The sequence below is a fragment of the Siphateles boraxobius genome, unplaced genomic scaffold (genome assembly GCF_051911475.1).
Source record: "Siphateles boraxobius isolate OS27281-9 unplaced genomic scaffold, OSU_SipBor_1 26, whole genome shotgun sequence".
Classification (NCBI taxonomy): domain Eukaryota; kingdom Metazoa; phylum Chordata; class Actinopteri; order Cypriniformes; family Leuciscidae; genus Siphateles; species Siphateles boraxobius.
Window position 1 is genome coordinate 23,914,858 of NW_027508876.1, and position 23,748 is coordinate 23,938,605.

At 37.7% G+C, this 23,748-nt stretch overlaps 1 protein-coding gene across 11 annotated transcripts in view; it reads left to right on the plus strand.

The window, feature by feature from the left end:
• ntng1a (netrin g1a) overlaps nt 1–23,748 on the plus strand; it is a 130,087-nt gene that overhangs the window by 45,662 nt on the left and 60,677 nt on the right. For all 11 annotated transcript variants that reach the window (XM_077245089.1, XM_077245096.1, XM_077245088.1 and 8 more), the window contains exon 3: nt 22,946–23,589. In XM_077245089.1, the coding sequence (XP_077101204.1) occupies nt 22,946–23,589 (644 nt within the window). The remainder of the gene's footprint in view (nt 1–22,945; nt 23,590–23,748) is intronic.

Consider the following 23,748-nt stretch of genomic DNA (forward strand, 5'->3'; position numbering starts at 1 on the left):
AATCGTTAGGCGATAGGGCTAAGTAGATCTGTGTGACGTCTGCATAGCTGTGGTAAGCGATTTGGTTCTTTCTCATTATTTGGCTCAGTGGAAGCATGTACAGGTTGAACAGGAGTGGCGCAAGAATTGAGCCTTGAGGGACTCTGCATGTCATGGGTGTCCACTCAGACTTATGGTCTCCTATAAACACATAATAACCTCTTCCTTCTAATTATGACCTGAACCATTTTAGGACTATCCCAGAAAGCCCGACCCAGTTTTCCAGCCTGTCAAGAAGTATGTTGTGATCGACAGTGTCAAATGCAGCACTGAGGTCGAGTAGTACCAGCACTGATAATTTGTTTGTATCAGTATTTTAGCGAATATCGTTTATTATCTTTATGAGCGCTGTCTCTGTGCTGTGATGCGGTCGGAAACCAGATTGAAAATTGTCAAAGTATCCATTCGAGCTTAAGAATTTGTTCAGCTGATTGAAGACAACTTTTTCAATGATCTTGCCTATGAAAGGAAGATTTGAGATCGGTCTATAGTTGTTTAATATGGTCTTATCCAGATTGCTCTTTTTCAGGATGGGCTTGACAACTGCAGTTTTCAGGGAGTTCGGACTCGGAGTAGGGTTAAGGGATCTTACATTTATCTATGAAATGGTAAAAGGGAAATTATACAGATATCTTCATGAAATGAAAGATTCGTAAATATTTAATGTTTTGTAGCTGTAAAAAATTTATAATCTCATGTTTAAATGTTTTCGATACGTATTGTTTCAGCATCTATCCAAACGTACAAAAAAATATGTTTTGCGTCTTTGAATGTTATGTATTAATACCTACGTATTACTAATGATGACAGGCTGGAATATGAACAGAAAGGATGGCTGCATGAAAACCACAGGTCAGCATTTACAGCATCTGGGACAATATCCCTGGACCCTGTGGCGTTCTCCGCTCATTAGGCGGTTTGGTGGTGACACCATGGCCCCTCATGTCAACAGTTGTAAAATCCCTCTATTCATCACGCCATTAATTTTGTATTCATTTTCGATTTAGCTTAGAAACGCCTCAGCAATTTGTTTTATTCCTCTTGAGCAAATTACACCCTGCTAATAATCCTAATTACTCCTCCTAATGTATTTCCCCTCAAACATTTCCTCCAGAGTGAGCCATGAGTTCAGGGCCCATTATGGTTGCTCAAAGCTGTTGGTGTGGTTTACTCTTAACTGCGATCAGCTCTAATTAAAAACTTTACAGCACATATTCTTGCGATTGGCAAACAAGGTTATGGTACAAAACCAGGCTTAAATGGTTCTCTGTATGAACTTTGCAATAGCCTTCTGCCAATTAATAGCACTTTAGCTTGGACGTCAATGTTATCAGAGTGTGTTTTTACTGCTGCTGAGAGCAAACCTATTTAGAATGTCATAGTATGTGAGGACTAAAGATCTCTAGCGGTGCTTTACACTGGCACTGAATTCTTCTAATGCTTTTGAACCCTGTTCTGCTTTCAGAGAATGGATGAAAGTAAAGGTGTGTGCCAGCGTGCTATGTGTCACGGCGTCAGGGTTTATTCTGCTCGTAGATAAGAACACAGCATAAGCCGCTCTTCTCTCCAGTCGACAGGCCTTTCCATGGAATTATCTCTGTCCAAAGTTGTTTCTGCTGTCTATTTTTAAACAGGCAATTTGGAAGTCTAGGCATGTCTTTTGCCATAATCGTTTCATGTAAACTCATCTCTATAAAGATATTGCTTCTAGGTTATGTGCAACATAGCTGTCAGTTTGATGGCTTTTGCCAAATTTTCTTTAAATTAATGAAATCTTAATTTTGGTTCATTTAATTTTTAGAGTCCATTTAATGTACTATTATTATAGGAAAATTTGCATTTAGAAAATTTGCATGATTTATTTGCTATAAAAAAAGCCACTTTGTTCTCACCCATATTGGGGTTAATGGCTTCTGTGGTTTTAGGATCGGATTTGAGGGTTTAAAGCCTCAAATGTTGAGAATATTATCTCGGTAACACTTAACAATAAGGTCTCATTTGGTAACATTAGTTAACGCATTAACTAACAAACTAATAATGAAGGATACATTTGTTACATTAATTTTAGTTAATAAAAATACAGCAGTTCATTGTTTGTTTATGTTAGTTCACGGTGCATTAATTAATGTTAACAAATACAACTTTTGATTTTAAAAATGCATTAGTAAAGGTTGAAATTAATGAACTAAGATTGATAAATGCTATATAACTATTGTTCCTTCTTAGTTCATGTCAGCTAAAGTAGTTAACTAATATTAACTAATGGAACCTTATTGTAAAGTGTTACCATTATCTCTGTATGTCTATCAGTTTGCTTGTGTTGCTTATCTAGGCTTAAAGTGGAACAGGAATAGCTTTGCTGTTGACACTGGGCATCAAGTGATTTCACTGGGGGATGCACCTACCACTCACCATTCCTTCAAGTATGACTGTTTCAGATGTGGGCAGAGGAAACATAAAGGCTGAGATTTTAGGATCTGGATTAAGGTGTGTGACAGTATTTATATGATATGTAAGTGATATGTAGTCTGGCTGCTGTCTGAGTGACTGGCTTATCTCTGCATTTTGTAAGTCAAGGTTAGGTTAGATGGTGTACACTAAAGACAGCAAAAGCAAAGCCTTTACTATCCCATTCCAATCTTGTTTGGAACACTGTTCTTTCTGCGTTGTTTCTTGAAGTCTGTGGCGATTTTACCACTGTTCCTCAACTTCCAATAAGCCTGTTTTTCAGTAAAATGGAAAAGAGCTGTTTAATGCAAAAATTATGACAAAGAAATCAACAGATGCAACCTTGTAACATGCTCTAATCAATCCTTTTATATTTTGTACACAAAACCACTGATTGTATAAAGAAGTTGAAATGAATACTGAATATCGTCAGGGCACGATTTAATGCAGCCCTTATTAACTTTACGGCCCGTTACTATTTAAGATAAGATAAGATTATCTTATCTTATCTTATCTTATCTTATCTTGAACTGTTCTTTACCATTTAATTTGTGTTCCATGAAATTAAATGTGCCATTCGTGTTTTAAAAAAATATCTAGTTGAATAGCACTATTTATTTTTCAATTAAAATTTTCAGTACATTTCAGTTAATTTAGAGATTTAATAAAATTCAATTTGTTCATCTGCAGAATATTGGAATTTGTCAGTGTCATCATGCATAAATCAGAAAGCCTTCTGTATTTCTGCTGTTACATGGCATTCATATAACTGAGCTGTAATGAAAATGCATAGGCATGCTACCACTATCAAAGGAGGTCAGAAAAGAACACCAATGCTCATTAACTTACACATATATAATGTTTCTGTAACTTTTATTATAAAGCAAGCCTAGGCATACCTCTTATTCAGTGAGCTAAACCTAATGAATATTCAGTGGATCATTTTGGAAGGCTGATATGTCTCTGACTGGCAGCACCAAAACATCTTCAATCGTTCCCTTTCGGCCGTGAACCATCCGCTGCATGACAATTACCAACTCACTCAATAACACTGCTGACAGCTGTCACAAACACTAGCAAATTTAGTTTATTTATTTTGAGTTTTCTATTTTTCTCAATTAGTGCATTTGAATTTTATGCATTTATTTTTCTCTGTGTCACCTTTGGGAGTCATCAAAATGTCTGGCTTTCGGTTTCAAGAGCAGATGGGTTTATATTCACTGGATTCAAAACTATGCATTGGTCTGAGGAAAAACTTTGACATACCCATAATCTATTGATTTTCAATATTATTCAGTGCTGCACTCAATTGTGAACAATTACACATTATCTCAGCAGGGCCATTACCATCATGACATTGCACACAGTTTATAGTCTAATATGTATATGTACCTGACAGCAATATACTATAATCAGGTGCAATTTGAAAATAAGACTCAATTTTCTCAGCCAGGCCAGTGGATCCCAGGGGGTGTGCAGGAGCAGACAGGAGGCTGACTCATGGTGTCAGTGCGTGCCATCCCGGGGTGGCGAAAAGGACAGCCAGTTAACCACGGTCACAACCTCAGAACATTGGTCCCTCAGAGCTGACAGAGAGCTGAGAGGAGTCTGGCCCACACCTCGACAGCTAAGGGGATAAATGACATCCAACCTGGGAAGTAATCAGCCCTGGGAGACAAGAGAGAAAGAGAGTGAGATGGCAAAGGTGTGGGGGTTCATTTAGATATGGTAGTGGTAAGAACAGTATCAGGAAGTTGAAATCCAGTTTGAATGATTAGAAGAAAAAAATGCAGCTCTATATCTGTCTCTCATTTTCTTGCAATTAGTAATTCTGTTTCTAATCAGAATTTGTTGCCGCTTCCTCTTTTTTTATCAATTTATCTATCTCTTCTAAGCCTTGTTAAAGCAGCCAATACAGTGAGCTCTGGTGCACATCATCTCATTCTATTCCGTTTGATGCTCTTCACTTTTGCTTATTAGGACTATTGATTTCTGTAGATACATTTAGATGATCACAAAGCCGCAGCACGTACTATTCCATGCGGAATAGTTGTGTGTGGCCAGCCACTCGGGAGTCACTACAGAGCTGTTACGAAACAACAGTAAAACAAGCAGTGACATGAAAACCAATAAGTGACACAGTTTGAGCTCCTTTTGTGTACTTTGTTTTCTTATACCCCCACATCTTTTAGGACTGGTAGTTGTTACTGTACCAGTGCAAATTTGGAAACAAATATTATCTTCATTCACAAATTTACTGTCTATTCGAAGAAATGTCTTGCTTGAAAACCTTGAGAGCTAAGGAGCCTTGAGTTTGCGTTTGCTGGGATGATTTATCTCACACTTACTAACAAACACTCGGGAGATGAACTGAAGTAGCAAAGTGCTGCATTATCTAATGAAACCATTCAGTTAAGTGCAACAATTAAAAATTAATAAGCAAACAAACGCTCTTCCCTTTGACTATCACAGTGGCCACATTGCCTTTTAATTTAGTGTGGTTTTGTTAGAAAGCTTGATACAGGCAGAGTTTTCCCAGGGGGTGTTTCACTTACCCAGATTATGTATTTGAATATGTTGCGTTTTCTTGCTGTAATTAAGGAGATGATTGTCACTCAACAATCGAAAGTGTTAGGGTTGTGCCGATACACAATAGTATTGTGAATCGACGATAGCCAGAGATATCGCCGATGGCAATATTATCAAGACGATCATTTCATTTATTTATTTATATAGCACATTTAATGCAACAGCTGTTGCCCAAAGTGCTTCACAATCACACACAAAAAAAAACACAAAAATAAGAGGAGAAAAAACCTGTACAGAACATAGACATAGTAATGATCAAACACCCATCATGAAGATGCCCAGGAAGTCTTATAATTGGCTCGTTTTCCCATTAATGTATTAAATTATTATTATTTTAAGGCTATTATTATCATTTAAATTAATATTAGGACCTACAATTGATTTCCCTTTCCTAATTTCATCATGACCTCACATAACCACACTTACATGCTCTCGAGGACTGGGGATTGAGGACTCCTCAACGAAAATGTTTTTTAAAACAACTACAAAACTACATCCCACATCAAAATAGAATTGAAGTTTGATCTATTCACAAATTGTAAAGAGTCCTTGTTGTAAAAGAGATGCATTCTTACACAGTTGTTGTTTAAGGCAAGATGAAAACAGCATTGTTGTTCGTCAGCATTTTGTTTCCATAGCACATTAACAAAACATTTAATGACACCAATAACACTAAAAACAATACAATTACAAATTAATAATAATAATAATAATACTATCACTAAAATGATATAAGCCTAATAACTAAATAAGTATTTAGGTCCAAACACAGCACAAATCAGTCATCTGTGAAAATCAAAAGCAGCTTCAAAACATCGACTTAAAAAACGTGTTTAATTATAAATATTGATTCTTCTAATTAATGTATGGTCCACAAGAAAAATATTAAGCTAGTAAATTAAGTTAGTTGATATAGGCATGAGATCTTGTCACACCCCTAATACACAGTGACACAAACAGTAACTATGGCATATAGGGGCACTTTAAAATGTAATTACTGAATTAAATTACTTTGGATAAAATATGTTCGTACTGTAAGGCTGTGATTTTTGTTGTTGTTTGTAGGATGAGTGTGTGCTGTAGTAATATAGTTAGTTGCAGTAAGTCATTGGAAACGCAGGTTGGTTGTAAGAGACGACCGCAGATCCCCCCGCTAAACACCGACTCCTGCGCCAGCACTGTATAAGTGGTTTGTGTGTAAATGGGATCTGCATACATTCTTCCCCTGGATCAGTTTTCCTTCTTGATAAATGTGATATTTAGTGTTGTCTGACAGGGTACAGTTAAAACCACTCCAGTCTACATTCAGCCCATGCATTCTCACTTCCTCTCTGTCTGCCAACATTAAATGAAGGATCACTTTCACAGCATGCCTCAGCTAAACACAGTTTGAGTAAAGAGACCCTTACTCAAACCTTTGTTCAGACTGCATGATAGAACCCGTGGGTTCATAAGCCCTGAAGGGTCCATCAGATCTCTTGAGTTGAATTGTTGTGCCATTCAATTCAATTCACATTTACTTGTAAAGCGCTTTTCACAACACATATAGATTCAAAGCAGCTTTACAGAAAATGCGCGTCTACATTACAATTTAGAGTGATCTGTTATCAGAGGTAACTGTGTCCAAGTATGTATTTCAGAAATGGAAATGGTACAAATCATGTAGTTAGCTAACACAATTCTATGGCACTAGATATCTTTAAATATTTTTTTTGTTACTAAATTACTGATGGGGCTGTAGATAATGCCTGAAGGTATCCGTTGCAAATACGTCAGTAGCACGCCAAATTAAATCGAAACTAATTACAGATCCACAATGTGATTCTTTTGATGTTTCCTTTTCACTGTCATTCTTGTAATTTAGGCAGTTATGCAGCTGAATGGTGCCTGATTTAATTACTTGTAGCGAGCTCCATATTCCCATCAGAGGGCGGAGGGATAGAGGGGGATTGGCAGGGATAGTACACCTCTCTGCCAACAGCCATGCTCCCCCTGCCGCTGGCTAGAGCCCCACACACACTCCGCTGGTGGGAAGTGTTAATTCTCAGTGAAGAAGCCTTGATAGATGCTCACATATGATCTATCTATCTATCTATCTATCTATCTATCTATCTATCTATCTATCTATCTATCTATCTATCTATCTATCTATCTATCTATCTATCTATCTATCTATCTATCTATCTATCTATCTATCTATCTATCTATCTATCTATCTGTCTGTCTGTCTGTCTATCTGTCTGTCTGTCTGTCTGTCTGTCTGTCTGTCTGTCTGAGCATAAAAAGGATCTGCAAGGTAACAAAGCTCAAAGTCCGCTCCAAAGGAAGATATTTTCTTAAACAGAAAACACTTTTAATCAATAAACGGATTGTTGGGACTAGGGCTTTGACTCCGAACTTCGTTATTCGAATATAATTTGAATATTTAAAAAAATAATGATATTCAAACTAGGGCTGCAACAACTAATCGATAAAATCAATTATAATCGATTATGAAAATCGTTGTCAACGAATGTCATTTTCGATTAGTTGGTCTGCTTACGTCACGGGGAGCGTTTACTGGTACGCACACACACGCAAGGTCTCTCTCCCTCAGGCGCTCTGCCGAGCGCGCGCGCTACACGGTTTGGAGCAGTCTCTCCTGTCTCGCATGCGCGCTCTTGCTTGCGCGCTCTAGATTTCGGGAGTTTGAACTAATTCGCGGGCATCAGGGAGCCGCAATCAATATGCGGGAGACTCCCGGGACTTCCGGGATGTCTGTATTTTGTCTCGAGCATCAGGTTGTGAAATCAGTTCGCTCGCAACGTAAGTGATGGATTAAAATAGCGCTACCGCAGAAATAGGTTAAATTAAAACGGTGTTTACAAAGTGAAGCATTAAATACAAAGGCAGTTAATAACAGCAGCAGTAAAATATTGTTTTTTAGTCACTGTACTCAGTGGTTTTCAGCGAATGCTTGTGCACTAATGCATAATTTCTCCTGTCCTTTACTCAAGCCTGTTAGCTTGCTGGGTAACGTTACCTCCATTCCGTTCTCTTTTTATAGCATTTGTCTACTAAGTTTTAATTGTTTTTCAAACGCGATCTACTGCGGCTCTACATTCACACAATTGTTTTCAGTCTTTCTATATTTATTTAATCAATTTATCCTTATATTATATTCTTTTATATATTATATATATAATATATATTATATTCTTTATCCTTATATTCCTTATATATAATTAATTTTAAATAAAAATTAAATGAATTATATATTTTAGATGTTTTTAGTTTGTTTTTAGTTCCGATATTCACATCTGAACAACATGTCTGTGTAAATTTGTTTTAACAAAAATTTTGTTAAAACATAATATGTTGGATATCATTTTTTTAACAATAATCATGTTTGTCAAGTTGCCATCAGCAATTATCATTAAAAACAATGCAAATATTGATATTAGTAAAACTCAATGTGTGGCTTTTGCACTTTTTAAAGTACACTTTTACACATAAATACCCTGATTTACGGTTTTATTTAGTTATAATAAAAAAAAAATCAAATTTAATTTCTATCCGATTAATCGAAAAAATAATCGTCCGATTAATCGATTATCAAAATAATCGTTAGCTGCAGCCCTAATTCAAACAAATATTAGGCAGCCTTTAATATTCGAACCTGTTATGGCCAAATAAATGTGTTTGCTTGTAAAAGTTGTTTTCAATTCAGATTCCGAGGCTTTTTCACGCCTGGTGCAGTTGTGAATCACGAGCTCATTAGCAAGGCAATTATTGGTCATCTGGGCTCCCGTAGGTGACGTATCAAAACAATGGCCGCGCCAACGCCTACAACAACAACTCCTGACGAGGAGTTCGAAATCTACACTCATGACAATTTGAAAAGATATCTGTGGCGCTACTTACATTTGACCAGGTATTCGTTCAATGTTAACATCCTTCTGTGAACGGTAAGCCCCGGCTTCTTTAATCATTTTGACTTCGATGAGCTAACGTTAACGTTAGACCGCTGAACTTTTAGTCATCATGAAAACAAACAGAGCGGTGCGTAATGGAGTGCATCAGAGCATCATCAAGAATATCAAATATATTGCTGAGAATCTCTTATTTGCATCTTAAGTTTATTGCCATGCCAATAATAATGACTGGTTTGCGAAAAGTGTAGAACTCGGTGACGGTGAGCTCGCGCAAAACACATCTTCAGCACAGGAACTCATTTAAACGCATCTGATTGGCCGATGCGTTCAACAGACTTGTCTGTGATTGGCTACATTGCTCAACGCTGCAAAAGCACGTTGCAAGTACCTTTAATACAGAGGTAAAAATATAAATAAAACTGTAATAGCCTATGCACTTTTCATGATTAGGTAAGTTGATCTGTTAATATTTGAATATTAATATTAATAAACAAACGAACTTCGAATATGATTTTTGGGCAAAAGTCAAAGCCCTAGTTGGGACTACAATATGTAGTTTCTTTTTCCAGATCTTGTGAATTAACAATATCACTCTTAAATAATCCCCACTCTCAGAATGTGCAAAAAAAAGGGGGTTAGACCTGTTTGGGCTGCGCTAGAGAAGATGAAGAAGAAGATCTTTAGTAGCATGTTGTTGCCATGTCGGAGGGATACAGTTTTTTCCACCCCGGTTCCACCCCTTCGTTTTGTTAAGCTCTTGACTTTGTAAGACTGTTCACCGATCTTTAGGAACTTACCACTCTGAAACGTCCTGTAAAATCTGTGCTTGCAAAGGTTCTGCTCGATCCTCTTGTTCGTAAACATTCTCAGGGTCTCAATCTGGCTCGTATTGGTATGGCAAAATTGATCGCATCGTTAATATTTACTCCTGAGCAGTTACTCACGGTTATGGTAATGGGCATGACATTTCCGGAACATGCTCTAAGTGGTTCGCCAATCACAACAACCTGGGCCAGCAAACCAATCAGAATACATTTCATATTTGGAAGGAGGGGCTTAATCGAAACAGGAACTAAACAGTGTATTTGAGTCAGACTGGGAAGAGAGGTGCTGCAATAATGTAAAATATGTGAAAAAGAATGTGTTTTTGGACAATCAAGCATGATATCCTATTCTTGTACACACCACAAACTAAATCAAGACTTCAGAAAAGGGCATAACAGGACCATTCATTTAATTAATTCAGGATTAATTCATTTAAAGCTTGTGCTTTTTTCAGAGAGACATGGGATTGTTTTAAGGATTTTTGCTAAATGTTTTGTGCTTGTACCTTTCTAAATCTATCTTTTCAGAGTGAGCTGTGGTTTAGAAAACCCCTCAAATTGATGGCTGATGACGTTTTCACTCAAAAGGGTGTATAAAACTCATTCGGACCTCTCCCTGAGTCATGCAAGATGCTGCTGGGTCTGACCTTTTACCTCAGAGAGATGTAATGTCAAAGCTTGCTGGAAGTGATTTTTTAGATTCTTCTATTCCTTGACTTGACTTTATGGCTTGCTTACAGCACAGGTGTTGAACATAGCATCTAAGTTTTTGGTGTCTTTAGATACTATTAGCTCAAATGATATTGTTGTGGGGGCAAAATCAAAAACAGCAGATATTTTTCTCACTCAAAGTTAATATACTGTAAATGGTCATTGCTAAGTGTTTTTGAGTATTACCTTTATAGTCCTATTGAAAAGACCAGTTAAGATCAGCTTCAAGCTGATGGACCTTCTCTGAAGGAATGTTGGCTGTTGACCTGCAATGTTTTTTTTTTCACACATTAGGCTTTTCTCCATACCAAGTACGCCAAGTTTGAACTTGCGTCCTTGGTTGTTCGGACTTATGTTTGACTCAGTAGTACGAACTCTCAGGGATGCAGTCCGGTCATTCTATAAATAGAACAGCGGCGTACTTAAAGACTCTTGGTTATACGTGCCTACATTAGTAAATGTGTATATTATATTTATATTGGCAATAAAATGAAAAATATGATATAAAACACAACCCTGCCTCTTTTAGTTTTCTTTTTAAGGTGACACAAGCATTATCTTCATTGTAAGTATATTCATTACAAAACATACTGTATAACACAACCCTGCCTCTTTTGTAATTTTCATTTTAAAAATGGTAGTTGTGTTAAAATATAAATTTTAATGAAAAATAATTGCCATTATAAAATTATATATCCTAAGTCTAAGAAGCTTATACAATAAGAAAAAAAAGAGAAGCAAACAATTTGGTAAAAAGTACAAACTGCTCAAAATATCAAGTTATGAATTTTAACTTTGCCCTCAGCCAAAACAATTTTCCCAAAAACAAGTAATAGAAGATTTATAAAACCAAAGATTGCCCATTAGATGTGAATTATACTACTTGGAATTATATTTTCTTGGGCAATGATTGATGACGCTTCAGAAGTCCACAATTACAGACAAGAACATGTTTTGAGAAACGGCTATTATATGCTTGCTGAATCCAAATCTTTGTGGCACCGAACAAGAAACGGAATGAAGTGGTTTTTTTTTAAGATGTCAAATGTCTGCAGCAAAATCTGGGGCAGCTTTGAGACATACAGTGGCAGATACTACAAACAGGTGCTACTGTGGTGTACTGAGTGTGGGAAGGAAAGATCACTCTGTGTATGTGTAAGCATGTGCTTGTGAATAGCTGCATCAGTGCTGGTCTAGCTCCCTCACTGTAAGGCCAGCATTATACAAGACACATGTGCATCACTTCTACCTCTGGCCTTATGCTCTGACTCGTAACTAATTAAATAATTCAGATACAAACCAAAGGAAATATATTATTTTCTCTCTCTTAAGTGACATAAAGAGAGTGTGAGAGAGAAATACAAGAAAAATGTTTTAGTAGAGGATAGGGAGTTTTTTTGTGCCGTTTCGCATCTAAAAATCACAAGCCCCCGCGCAGAACTTCAGTCGGAGCTGTCAGCTGCATCGATCTCAAGGAGAGATGTGTCAGACAGAGTCGAGAGAAGTGGCTGAGAGTCGAAGCTAAGGGGCCTGTTGGAGAAACAGATGGAATAGCAGAAAAGGAGATATGAATAGTTTGACAATAAACATCAATAATGAAAAAAAGTTTGACAATAAACATCAGAGAAAGGAAAGAATGGTTGAGACAGATGGAGGAGGATATGGCGGAATGTTCAGTCTGTGACAGAGATTTAAAACTTGGAAATACACAATTTAGTTTTACCCTGCTTGCAGGGTTACGCAGGATCATACAGTTTTATTTGTTATAGTTTGTTCACAGATAAAAACACAAGTTCTTCCAGGGCTTTAGATTAGTTTAAAAAATCCATGTGGGACACACCTAACTCGACTCTACATATAAAAAACATTAACCTAAATGGGACTGTTCACCCAAAAGTTAAAATTTACTCACAGAAAGCACAGATACTTGTTGTAATATATACTTTAGAAATATATTTTAAAATGTAATTCTTCCTGCGATTGCGATTGGAGCCATTACTCCATTCTATAGTGTCATGTGATCCTTCAGAAATCATTCTAATATGGTGATTTGATGCTCTAGAAATATTTAACAGTATGACTGCTTTATGTTTTTTGTGGAAACCATGATACATTCAGGATTCTTTGATTTACAGAAAGTTTAAAAGAACAGCATTTATTTGAAATAGATGTTTTTTTGTAACCATGTAAACATTTACTCTCACAATTGATGTAATGCATCCTTGCTGAATAGTATCAATAAAAACAAAATAATGAACCCAAATTTTCAACAGTAGTGTGTATTTTTCATGAGGTAGTTTTGTTAGGATGCTACAGCTCCAATATCCAAAGTATTATAAATACATTTTTTTTTTTGTAAATTCACTGTTCCAGATAAGAGAAGGAATTGTTTTGCTATTTTATTTATTGATATAAAAATAAGTTGTTGTTTTTTTTTATTCCATTTAAACTGAGGAATTCTAGGCTGTCTTTCATAAAGAACTTTCATGAATTTGCAGAAATTCAAATTCATGGAACTCTTTCATTGGCTGCTGCTTTTCAAAACCTGCAAGGATCCACTTTATGTAGGAAATAACTAATTTTTAAAGATATTTGAATTTTGAATTGAATTTTTTTTAAAATATTTCTGTATTATTGCTATTTATGTAAAGTTATATGACATATAGGTATATAACATTTAAAGTTATACACTGAACCCTCCATACTTGATTCTACTCACACACACACTCTTGTGGACCCCCACGCTGAGCCCTGACAAGTGTAGAATGAAAATATAGGGCTTTTCATGCTATTTTCTGGGTTATCTCATTAGATTAGTCTCAAGGCTTAATTAGTCACTTTAAGAGAGCTTAATTCATCTTTTATTTCCGAGGAGTGGAGTTAATCAGCCAAGTTGGTCCTTTTAAAGTTTTTAATAGCAGCTTGTCAGGAAGCAAATGAGTCCGTCTGGACTGAAAGACATCCTGGTTTCATTACACGTGGAAGAAAAAAAACATCTCCATGCTTAGAATGCACATTCACCTTTAAACATTTTTTTTGTTCCCATTGTCCCCAGTGTCTATCTCTCTCACCCCTTTCTTACTCTGTAAACTCAAAAGATGCTTGTGTGTGTGCTATGTGCACACATGAATAAGTCTAACAGAGTACAGAGGATTGTTCTCTGGTCCCTAGAATCATCTGTCAATCATTTTTCACATTCAGCTGTGAAAAGAGTAAAAGAATCCCCGACGGATGGTCCATATAGGGTTCACTGATCGGCAAGGGTGGTAGGAGCTGAATTTAAAGACCACTAAAGCAGTCTGCCACAAACAGACGACATTCAAAGCCATATTGAGTTTAATCATCCCACAGTGTTCCAGTACCCAGAAAAACATGAAAAAAATGCAGCCTCAAAAATACTTGTTATATCCAAGAATGGTGAAGGTGTCAAATATGGACATTTGACTAAATTCTAAACCCCTTTTGCTTTTCTGAGATAGTCAGAATTGCAATAGAAACCAGATTAAACACAAAGGGAGATCTCTCAGCCAACAGTAATTAATGTCTGCACAGCGACTTTTAATTAAGCAGACACAAAATATTAAAACTATTATGAGTTAAATAGCTGTTCTAGGGGCCTAAGATATCAAAGGATGTTTTCTCATATCAAGGGACAATTTCCCTGTCAGAAAAGAAAATCCCAGAAGAGTTGTTATGAAATTATTCTGAATGAAACCCTCAGGCTGCTATTTACAGAGATTCACCAATGACATGGCTGAGAAATTACTTTTAAAATGCAAGTTGTAGCTGGCAGGAACAACATGGGTCCATATCACAGATCTTTATAAGACATTATGAATTGCAGCAATGTTATTTGCGGATCTCTACAACCAACGCTTGTCTCCTCGCATCTAGCACATTACTATTATCATAAAAATATTAGTCTTTTGGAAATGCTGCAAAATTGAACACCTTACTAGGTGAAATGAGTTTTCTATCCTGGGCGCCCTCAAAGGAAGGTTCAGTCAACACTGAGACACTTGTTCATTCAGCTATTCAGCCATAGCGGCGAGGCAGACATGTATGTCTGACTGAAGGTAGAAAACACAGATGAAGAGGAAGAAGGACTTAAGAAAGAGGAAATATGATCTGTCAGTCAGTTCAAGACAAAGGCGGGATTGTCAGGTCTACGACATTGTGGGCAATGCACTATGAAAGATGCTATGTTAACTGCCGAGAGACTCAAAATGAGAATGATCACAGTGGGTGGCACGATGAAAGAGTGTGTAAATAATTCTGTAAAAGCCAATGAATTGCTTTAATACGTTTCTGAACTGTTCCAGTCACTGTGCTTTATTAAAGGGGATTTACTGTGTATTCTTAGCATGTTTTTCTTAAACCCTCTTATAATGTTTATAATCAGTGGTGTAAAGTATTTGAGTAAATGTAATTAGTTATTGTACTTAAGTATCTTTTTGGCTACTTTGTGGCTGTGCTTTGGCTGAGATATCAAATATATTAGCAACTTGCACCAATTCTGAATTTTGTATCAAAAACTCCCTTAGAATTAAACAGGCTATTTTTGCTAGCTGGCTTCTATGTTTAAATAAACTCTGCTATGATTGGCTAAATGTTTTGAATGTGAATGAGTAACACATTTTTATGTTTCAAATTTGCTGTCAGGTCCAATAAATTTGGCCCTGCCCCATCATTCAATAACGGCCTCTTTGCAAAGCCTACATTGTGAAATCTTCTCAAAGCAATCCATGCTGAAATATGCGGCACAAACTGTTAGGTCAGAGTGAAATTATCAGGGATGATGGTCAAAAATAAACTTGGGAGAATGTGCGACATACGCTATACAAAGATAGCAACATGTGTGGCAAACGTCCCCATAACTAGCTACTAATTGGAAAAGTATCCTTTTCTTGTGTTTTGGGGTACTAATATCTATTTCCTACTTTCTTGCTGCCGAGTAGCATGATCCTGCAGTACTGGACGCTGCAGTGTATGTGCCCCTGTATTCTAGTTTTGAATTCAGTTTTCTTGGAACTAAATTATTTTTCAAGGTGGAAGTAAGATTTTTTTTAAGTGTGAGCCTTCCATTTCATTAGCCACGAGGTGGCGTGGCGCTTCTCGTCTGGTGTATGACTGGTTTAACAAAATGCATTAAACTGTAAACTGTATGATTACAATGATAAATTAAAATAGTATGATAACGAATACCATTTTTCCAAAATATTAATACATTTAAAAATGTATTGTGTATGATAAATGTAATGTATCTGTCGCTGCATTAACGCCGCATTCACTCAGAGACGATGATGGATATAACGGTATAGCAACTATCTTAATTTACTGCCTTAATATTTCTCTTGTGGACCTACATTAATGACAGTGAAAAAATTAGAAGAATATTTCTTGTTAAACAAGTGTTTGAAGCTGCTTTTGATTTTCACAGATGGCAGAGTTGTGCTGTTTGTGAACTAAAGACTGTTATTTGGCCTATATCATTTTAGTGATATTATTATTTATAATTTTTAGTAATTGTATTGTTTTTAGTGTTATTAGTGTCATTAAACGTTTTGTTAATGTGCTATGGAAACAAAATACTGACGAACAACAATGCCGTTTTCATCTTGGATCTGTATAAGAATGATGCTTCTGTTAAAACAAGCACTCTTGATAATTTGTAAATGGATCACCTTGCAATTCAATTTTGATGTGGGGTTTAGTTTTTTTAGTCTGTTTTAACATTTCTGACCCCAGAGGGTTAAAGTCTTTTATTTAAAAATGAAAATGCTGTTTTTCATGATACTGTATGGTCCCTTTAAAAAAGAGTGTGTACGTATGTTTAGTATATCAGACTTTTGTTTAGAGTTGAGTATTTTTCATTTCATGTGTAAGTGTAATGTGTGTGTGGTGAGTCTGTTCTCTGTGGTAATATCGGTGATTAATTCAGGCAGATCAAAGGAAGGAATAACTGAGCGAGGCAGGTCATCAGACAACTTTGTGTGGTATTTTTGATCTTTTGTGATTGTCTAATGAGATTCGCTATGTGTGCTTCCCTGCATGTAATGGTTGCTTCTTTTATGAAGAAAAGAAATGGACGCACTTTATTGCACTGAAAAGAGGAAATAATTACTACCACTTGAAGTTCTCTGTACTACTTAGAACATTAGGGGTGGAAGATCTAACTTCTTCCTGACTTCATTTGTACTCTCATTTTCGAACAATCAAAGGGGACTTGAAGCTCTGGTCCTGATAATGCTGACCCAGCATAACAAACAGACAACTGCAGGCTGGAGAGAGTTCTGCTGTCACAACACAACAGCTTGAGATCTGACATATAATCTCTCTAAATGCTAAATGGCAGCAGAAAGCCATCAATAATTAGTGGTGAGCTTTTGATAAACAACTAATATAAGAATTTTTTTTTTTTTTTACATGTCCATTTCGTAAAGGTGCAGACAGCTGTTCACTTTTTATCCCTCAAGGAATCACCTTGACATATTGGAAGTCAGTAGGTGTGATCTGCATCTGTGAATACAGACTCTTAAGTGGTGTCTTTTGAATCGTGATGTTCTTTTCCCTCTGCTTGTCCATAGGGAAGTCACCCAGGCCATTTAAAATGATACGTTGTAGCTTTTCAATGAAACACAGTGTAACAGATTGCAGACTGCAACAGAAAACCCCTGTCACAGGCATGATGCTTTGGTGTTGCTAAGGTATGCTAAGCAATGTTTGAAATTACATCTATCTACGTATCTATCTATCTATCTATATATATATATATATATATATATATATATATATATATCTTGTCTGTCTGTCTGTTCTATCAATCAATCAGTCAATTTTTTATTAAATATTGTGACAGTCATATTTTCCATGTGTTGGTGGTAGTCAAACTCCAGCTCTGAACGCATCGTGGGGAAAATGCAAACAACACTTTTGTGCTACTGTACTGAGATAATGTACACTTACAACACGTGTCTGAATGCAAAGCTGAAGAGAAAGAGGTGAACGAACGGCGCTGAAACGAAAAGATCAGAAATTGATGATGTAGACATGTACTCTCCAGCCACAGCAGCCAATCGCAACTCCGAATTAATGCATATACCTCACTTATTGTGACGTTGGTTCAACTTACTTTTTAAACTGGAAGAACGGAATAGCGCAGAAAAATTAAAAAAATAACCACTTTTTCAATAATAATAAACAATAAAAGTGCTATTGTTATTTTCATTGCTGTTCAATCTGTACATATCTGTTAACATCTCAAAAAATGTGTTTTAGGGTTTCATGACCCTTTAAAAGCTTATTTATGTGTGAATAATGTATATTTTAGATCTAGGCAGCATGTTTATGTGTCCATGCATTTGGCAGGTAGGAATTGAACTGGCTTCACTTTTTGTCTGCTATCTCGTCCCGCTGACCTCTAGTTCAAAAATGCGACTGTAATTCTTGGTGGGATTTATCCTGGGCTCTATTACACACAGTAATCGGTGTTTCCTGTATTCAAGCAGCGTGGCGGTGAAGCCCAAGTGCGTTTGTGGCTATTCTGCAGGACGAGCTCAAAGGTGCTTGCAAGAGCACAGAGGCAGATTGAAAAGGAGTCAGAGCTTCAATCAAACCGAAGGCCTTGGAGAAATCTTATCCCTCCACCAAGGTCTCATTTATGCACAAGTGATGGATTTAACCGCAGTCTGGGGGAGAGAGAGAAATGGAGAGACTCAGAAAGAGAAGAAATCACATGCCCAAACCCTCATGTTTATTTGTAACACCTGCAAGCCGTGCTCATAAAATCAAATAGGCTCCTTTGTAATTTAGTGGCTAATGTCGTGTCATATGAACAAGTTTGATTTAAATCATTTGATGTTAGCACCAGAAAAGAGATATACAAATGGACTGACCTGAGCCTGTCATTTGGTCTGGCAAAACAGTCTCTGACAGATTAGACATTAACATTTGAAATGATCGAGGAGAAATCGCTCTTCACACTGGTCTCCTTTAGCTGAGACAATTACACAGTAGATTTCACAACGTGAGCACTGATCTCAGTGTGGCCGCTGCATAGTAATTTAATTTCCAATGAAACTATATTGATCTATTTGTCATTTCTGAAGAGCTCAAAACAGCCACAATCAAATACGTGAAAAGCATGGCAAGAGAGTGATAGAACAGACAAAACGCTTGCTGAGTTGCGATGCATATTGGTGTGTGGGCATGTGTGAGTGTGATTGTATGTACGCATATTCGCACATATGTGTTTTGTTAAAGGACCATAGAGTGGGAAAAGAGAGAGAAATGGAGACAGAGAGAGCAAACTATGATCCGGATTGCATGTTACAAACATCTGTCACACAAAAGGATTTGTTTGATTGGTTGGTCCTATATATCTCAGTCTGCTGTCAGCCACAGTAAATTTATACTCAGCCACATTGGTGATCTGGTAATCTGAAGCCTTGCCTGTCAGTGGGACAGTCGTATCTCATTCACTTCTGCCCTCGACAAGAAATTCCCAGCCGAATAATAATTTTTCATGGGGCTTGGTCAGAATAGGTCCTAAACTACTAATATTTTTCTTTACAGTTAATGCTTTTGAGGCCATTTCACATGATTCGTGACAGGGCTTCAATGCACCTCTCATTTTCATACATTCAAGCTTCATTCACCACCATATGAAAAGTACTGCAGACAGTGTCACTGAACGATGTTTTGTGAGGTTTCAAAGGCCTATAAGTCTTTTTAAACTTTCTTTAAAAACTAGGCTTTCAATGCCAAAGCAAGATTCAATGTTTGTCTTGACAAACTTTGCTTTTATTGTTAAAAATTTGTTATATTTCTTTACATTTTGTTTTGATTTAATTCTACTTTTTAATATTCAGTTTCAAATCACAGTTCAAGAAATGAAAAGGCATTCTGAAATAAATTCTGTGTGGTGCGCAACTCTGTTACACCACCCATGTATTGATACGTCACGCAAATTCCCGTGTCATCACTGACTGCGGTTCAAACGGTCAGTGGCAAACAAGGTCATATTTAATACTGTCTGATCTCTAAGAGTCATGTTACAATGCCCTGCATGCTAGGCAGTGGTAATGTTGTTGCTGGACGCTTCATAGAGTTCAGTGCACATGAGTCATGTGAAAGAGCCTTCAGTCTAGATCCTGCAATTTGTGAGATTATCAGCAGGAAAATAATGGGAGCCATTACTGAGTGTAAGCATACACTGTTAATTGTGACTGTGAAGAGGCAGGCTTTTGACATGGCTTTCATTTGCACTCTTTTGTTCGAGACAAATTATTGCATTGATAATACATCTTCATTCCACAGAGATGTGTGATCAGCCGTGAGAAAAACACTCAGCCAGGCACTGAACAGACAAACGGTGTTTGTAGGATGGGTGGGTTTTTTAAGGCTGTGTTTAGTAAGCAAGTGAGAGGTGATTCATGACGATTGTGTCATTGTGCGTGTTTGTTGGTGTGAAATTACCCAGAACACATTTAATGGGGACAACAGGCTCGCTCGGATTAGAACCAGGCAGCTGAGTGCGTGTGCAGCTCTCTTTCTATTTTTCTTTCTCTCGCCTTGCTTTCTCTCTATCTGTGGAACTCTTTCTTGTTCATCAAGCTCTTTGTGGATGGGATTAACCTTACACCGTTTCGAGCCTTACACTGTCATTAACAACAATTCACAGAAAGCTGTCTGATTTTCCAACTGAGCCCAGCCATCAAAATCCCCAGCCCCGTTCCAAGTATCCTTGGTGTCCTGATCAGTTTAGGATTAATAGAAACATCTTTAGTAATTAATGATTTTTGTCAATGTGACAGCTATATCGGTTTTTCTAATGTGAGTCAAACCTTAACATGCTCTCAGTGGCATGAAAGAAGTTTTTCAGCAGCGTGTGTGTGCGTGTGTGCGCGTGTGCGTGTGTGTGTGTGTGTGTGTGTGTGCGTGTGTGTGTGTGTGCGTGTGTGCGCGTGTGCGCATGTGTGTGTGTGTGTGTGTGTGTGTGTGTGTGTGTGTGTGTGTGTGTGTGTGTGTGTGTGTGTGTGTGTGTGTGTGTGTGTGTGTGTGTGTGTGTGTGTGTGTGTGTGTGACAAAAATTCTGATTGTGGCCCTTTAGTATATTATCTCTGGAGATGCTGTAATATATTAGGCTGATTCAGCAACAGATGCCAAAAGTCAGGTTTTGCTTTCACTTTCACATGTGGTCATGTAAACATGTTTCCTTTGTCCAAGTAAAGTCATAAACGGCTCAAGCATAAATCAGTTGACTCAGTTTAGATTTTTTCCCCTTATTTTTGATTTTTGATCGATTTTTGCCCCTTACCCCGATTTCTCCTGCCATGTAAACAAATGAACCTGCATTCTTTGGTCTTATTGAAGTGCGCATATGAGATGTGATAGGCTATATGACAGGAAAGCATCCTTACTGTGCATTTAAGCGCATCCAGGCAGAGCGAACTTTGAGCTGCATCTGTAACGGCATTAAAGGATACTATATGTCCGTAAATTTCCCCCTGAATTGCATACTCTTTGGTTTTTGATGCTATAATTAACATCACAACAGACATAATAAATGGTATACTCTGAGTCAGATACACAAATGATTAGGCTGTTTTGAAATAGTACCAGGAAAATAACCTGATATATTCCAAAAGTCCTTTTAACGTGGTACTGGTGTGCATGTAAACGTGCATTGAAAAAAAACTGTGTGTGTGTGTGTGTGTGTGTGTATATATATATAAACTTTATGGCACAATGCTGGGTTACTAAAGTGATGAGTGTTTTTAATCCATTGCTATTCAGCTGCTAGAGAGTCAAAAGAGCCCTTCCTAAAGACTTTCTAGACATGACATCGATAAAACTCTATACAATTTGTTTGCCTGTTTTATTGTTTGCCAGGAGTAATTGCATACCTCCCCTCAACAAGCTGTGCAATATGTGGTATCATTCATGTTCAAAAGCCGAACATAATTTGCAGGAAAATTGCACTAAAGCTTAATTCTTAGGGGTAGGGGTTTGTTCAAATCCATTAATCTTACATTCCAAGTATGAGCAATAGTAGTTTTTATGCTTGCTAGTTAAATATAGAGTGATACTGTATATACACCAATCACAATTCTTCATAAGAGGGTTAGTGCCTAAAGCACATGCTGAGATAGAACAGCATGAACTATCTGCCTCTTGACTGGATGGTCTAGTGAGAGGCATGTGGACTCCAATGGTGGGTCTGATCATTCTCCAGGCTTATATGCACAGCTGTAGAGGACTGGCTGGAGAGCATATTAATGCCACTTTGTCAAAATTAAGAGGTTCAATGGTTGTCAGGGCTTCGTTGTCTCATTGCCTTGGAGGACAAGGCAAGAGGAAAAGCCTATTAGCAGAAGCGCTCCTTTTTTCCCCTGTGTACCTTTCTGCCTCTGTGTCGCTCATTTTCTTCTCCGCAGTCCCTTTCTCCACCTATCCTTTATCACTGTGCTCTTCCCTAGTGTCCAGACCTGTTGATTCCCGCAGAGAAACAGACATCGCCCACTTAATCAGCTGCTGTGTTTCTTGTTCAGATAAATTGGAGCTTGTTCCTCTTGAGAGGTATTTCCTGGAGGACACCACAGCCACCCTACAGTATCATAGCCCCACGAGCCCCTGCTTAGCGCACACCAGCATGTGGCGCAACAGAACATACCAGTTTGCTGATTAGTGTGAATGTTTGAAAGGGGGATGGTACAGGGTGAAGGAGGGCAGTTGACATGAGGGCACCAACAGTCTTCACACAAGCCAGCAGCACACTTATTTCAATGCCTCTTTCTGAATTGTAGATCTGTGGTATATTTTTCACCTGCCAGTGGTGACTGTTACAAAAGTGCACCTCTGAGTGTCCTTACCTCAAGGTGCAGAACAAGGTAGCCTTTATGCAAAAGAATGACTTGAGGAGAGTGTATTATTCACATTTTGTCAGTCTGACCTTCATATTTTTCACTTTTTTAATGAGCATTTTAACATGAATCCATGTCAATTTTTAGCTCTTTAGAGACTAAATTCTCTTGTTCTTTATTATCATGGATAGGTGGAACTTAAAAAAGGCAATAATAAATTATGTGCTAAACAAGAATGGTTTTACTGGTTGTGCATGAGGGAACTTGACTTTAAATGGCTCTATAAAAGATCTATGAGTCTTTGGGCGTTTAATGGCCGGTCCTTATATAGATTCAGCCAACAGCTGGAGAATAGATTGGACCACTGCATCCTATCCATAATAACGCTGATGTACCACCACCAAGTCCAGTGCCTTTGAATTATGAGTACTTTTTATCTCATTTGCATACACCAACCTATACCCCATTTCTGCAAACATGTGATAAATTTAATTAAAAAAACTCTTGTTTGGATTCTCATTTAACTGTTGTCTTCTTTATTTTCTTTATCTTGTAGGAAAACCCCTATATGTGCAACAACGAGTGTGACGCAGCCACAGATGAGCTGGCCCACCCTCCTGAGCTCATGTTCGACTTTGAGGGCCGTAACCCCACCACCTTCTGGCAGTCCACCTCCTGGAAGAAACATCCTAAACCTCTGGCGGTCAACATAACCCTGTCGTGGAACAAGACCATTGAGCTGACTGATGACATTGTCATCACTTTTGAGTCAGGTCGGCCTGAGCAGATGGTTTTGGAGAAGTCTCTGGACTATGGACGGAGCTGGCAGCCCTACCAGTTCTACGCTACTGACTGCCTTGATGCTTTCACTATGGAGGCCAAGACGGTGAGAGACATTACTCAGCACACATTGCTGGACATTATCTGTACCGAGGAATATTCCAGAGGTTATGTGTGGAAGAATGACAAGACCGTACGCTTCGAAATCAAAGACCGTTTCGCACTGTTTGCCGGGCCTAAGCTGCACAATATGGCCTCGCTGTATGGACAACTGGACACCACCAAGAACCTGAGAGACTTTTTCACCATTACTGACCTGCGCGTACGTCTGCTCAGGCCTGCCACGGGGGCCACCATGGTGGATGAGAACAACCTTTCAAGATACTTCTATGCCATCTCTGACATTAAAGTACATGGCAGGTAAGACATTTGGCTTACTTGTTGTTGCAGTCGAATTTTGGTTGTAGATTGTTGCCCTTGGCTCTTTTTTTTATTTTCCTAACAATCCGTTTCTCATTTTGTAGTTCTGTGTATTGGGAGGCAGGGTAGGTGTACTTTGCTTTATATTTTAGGGGTTAT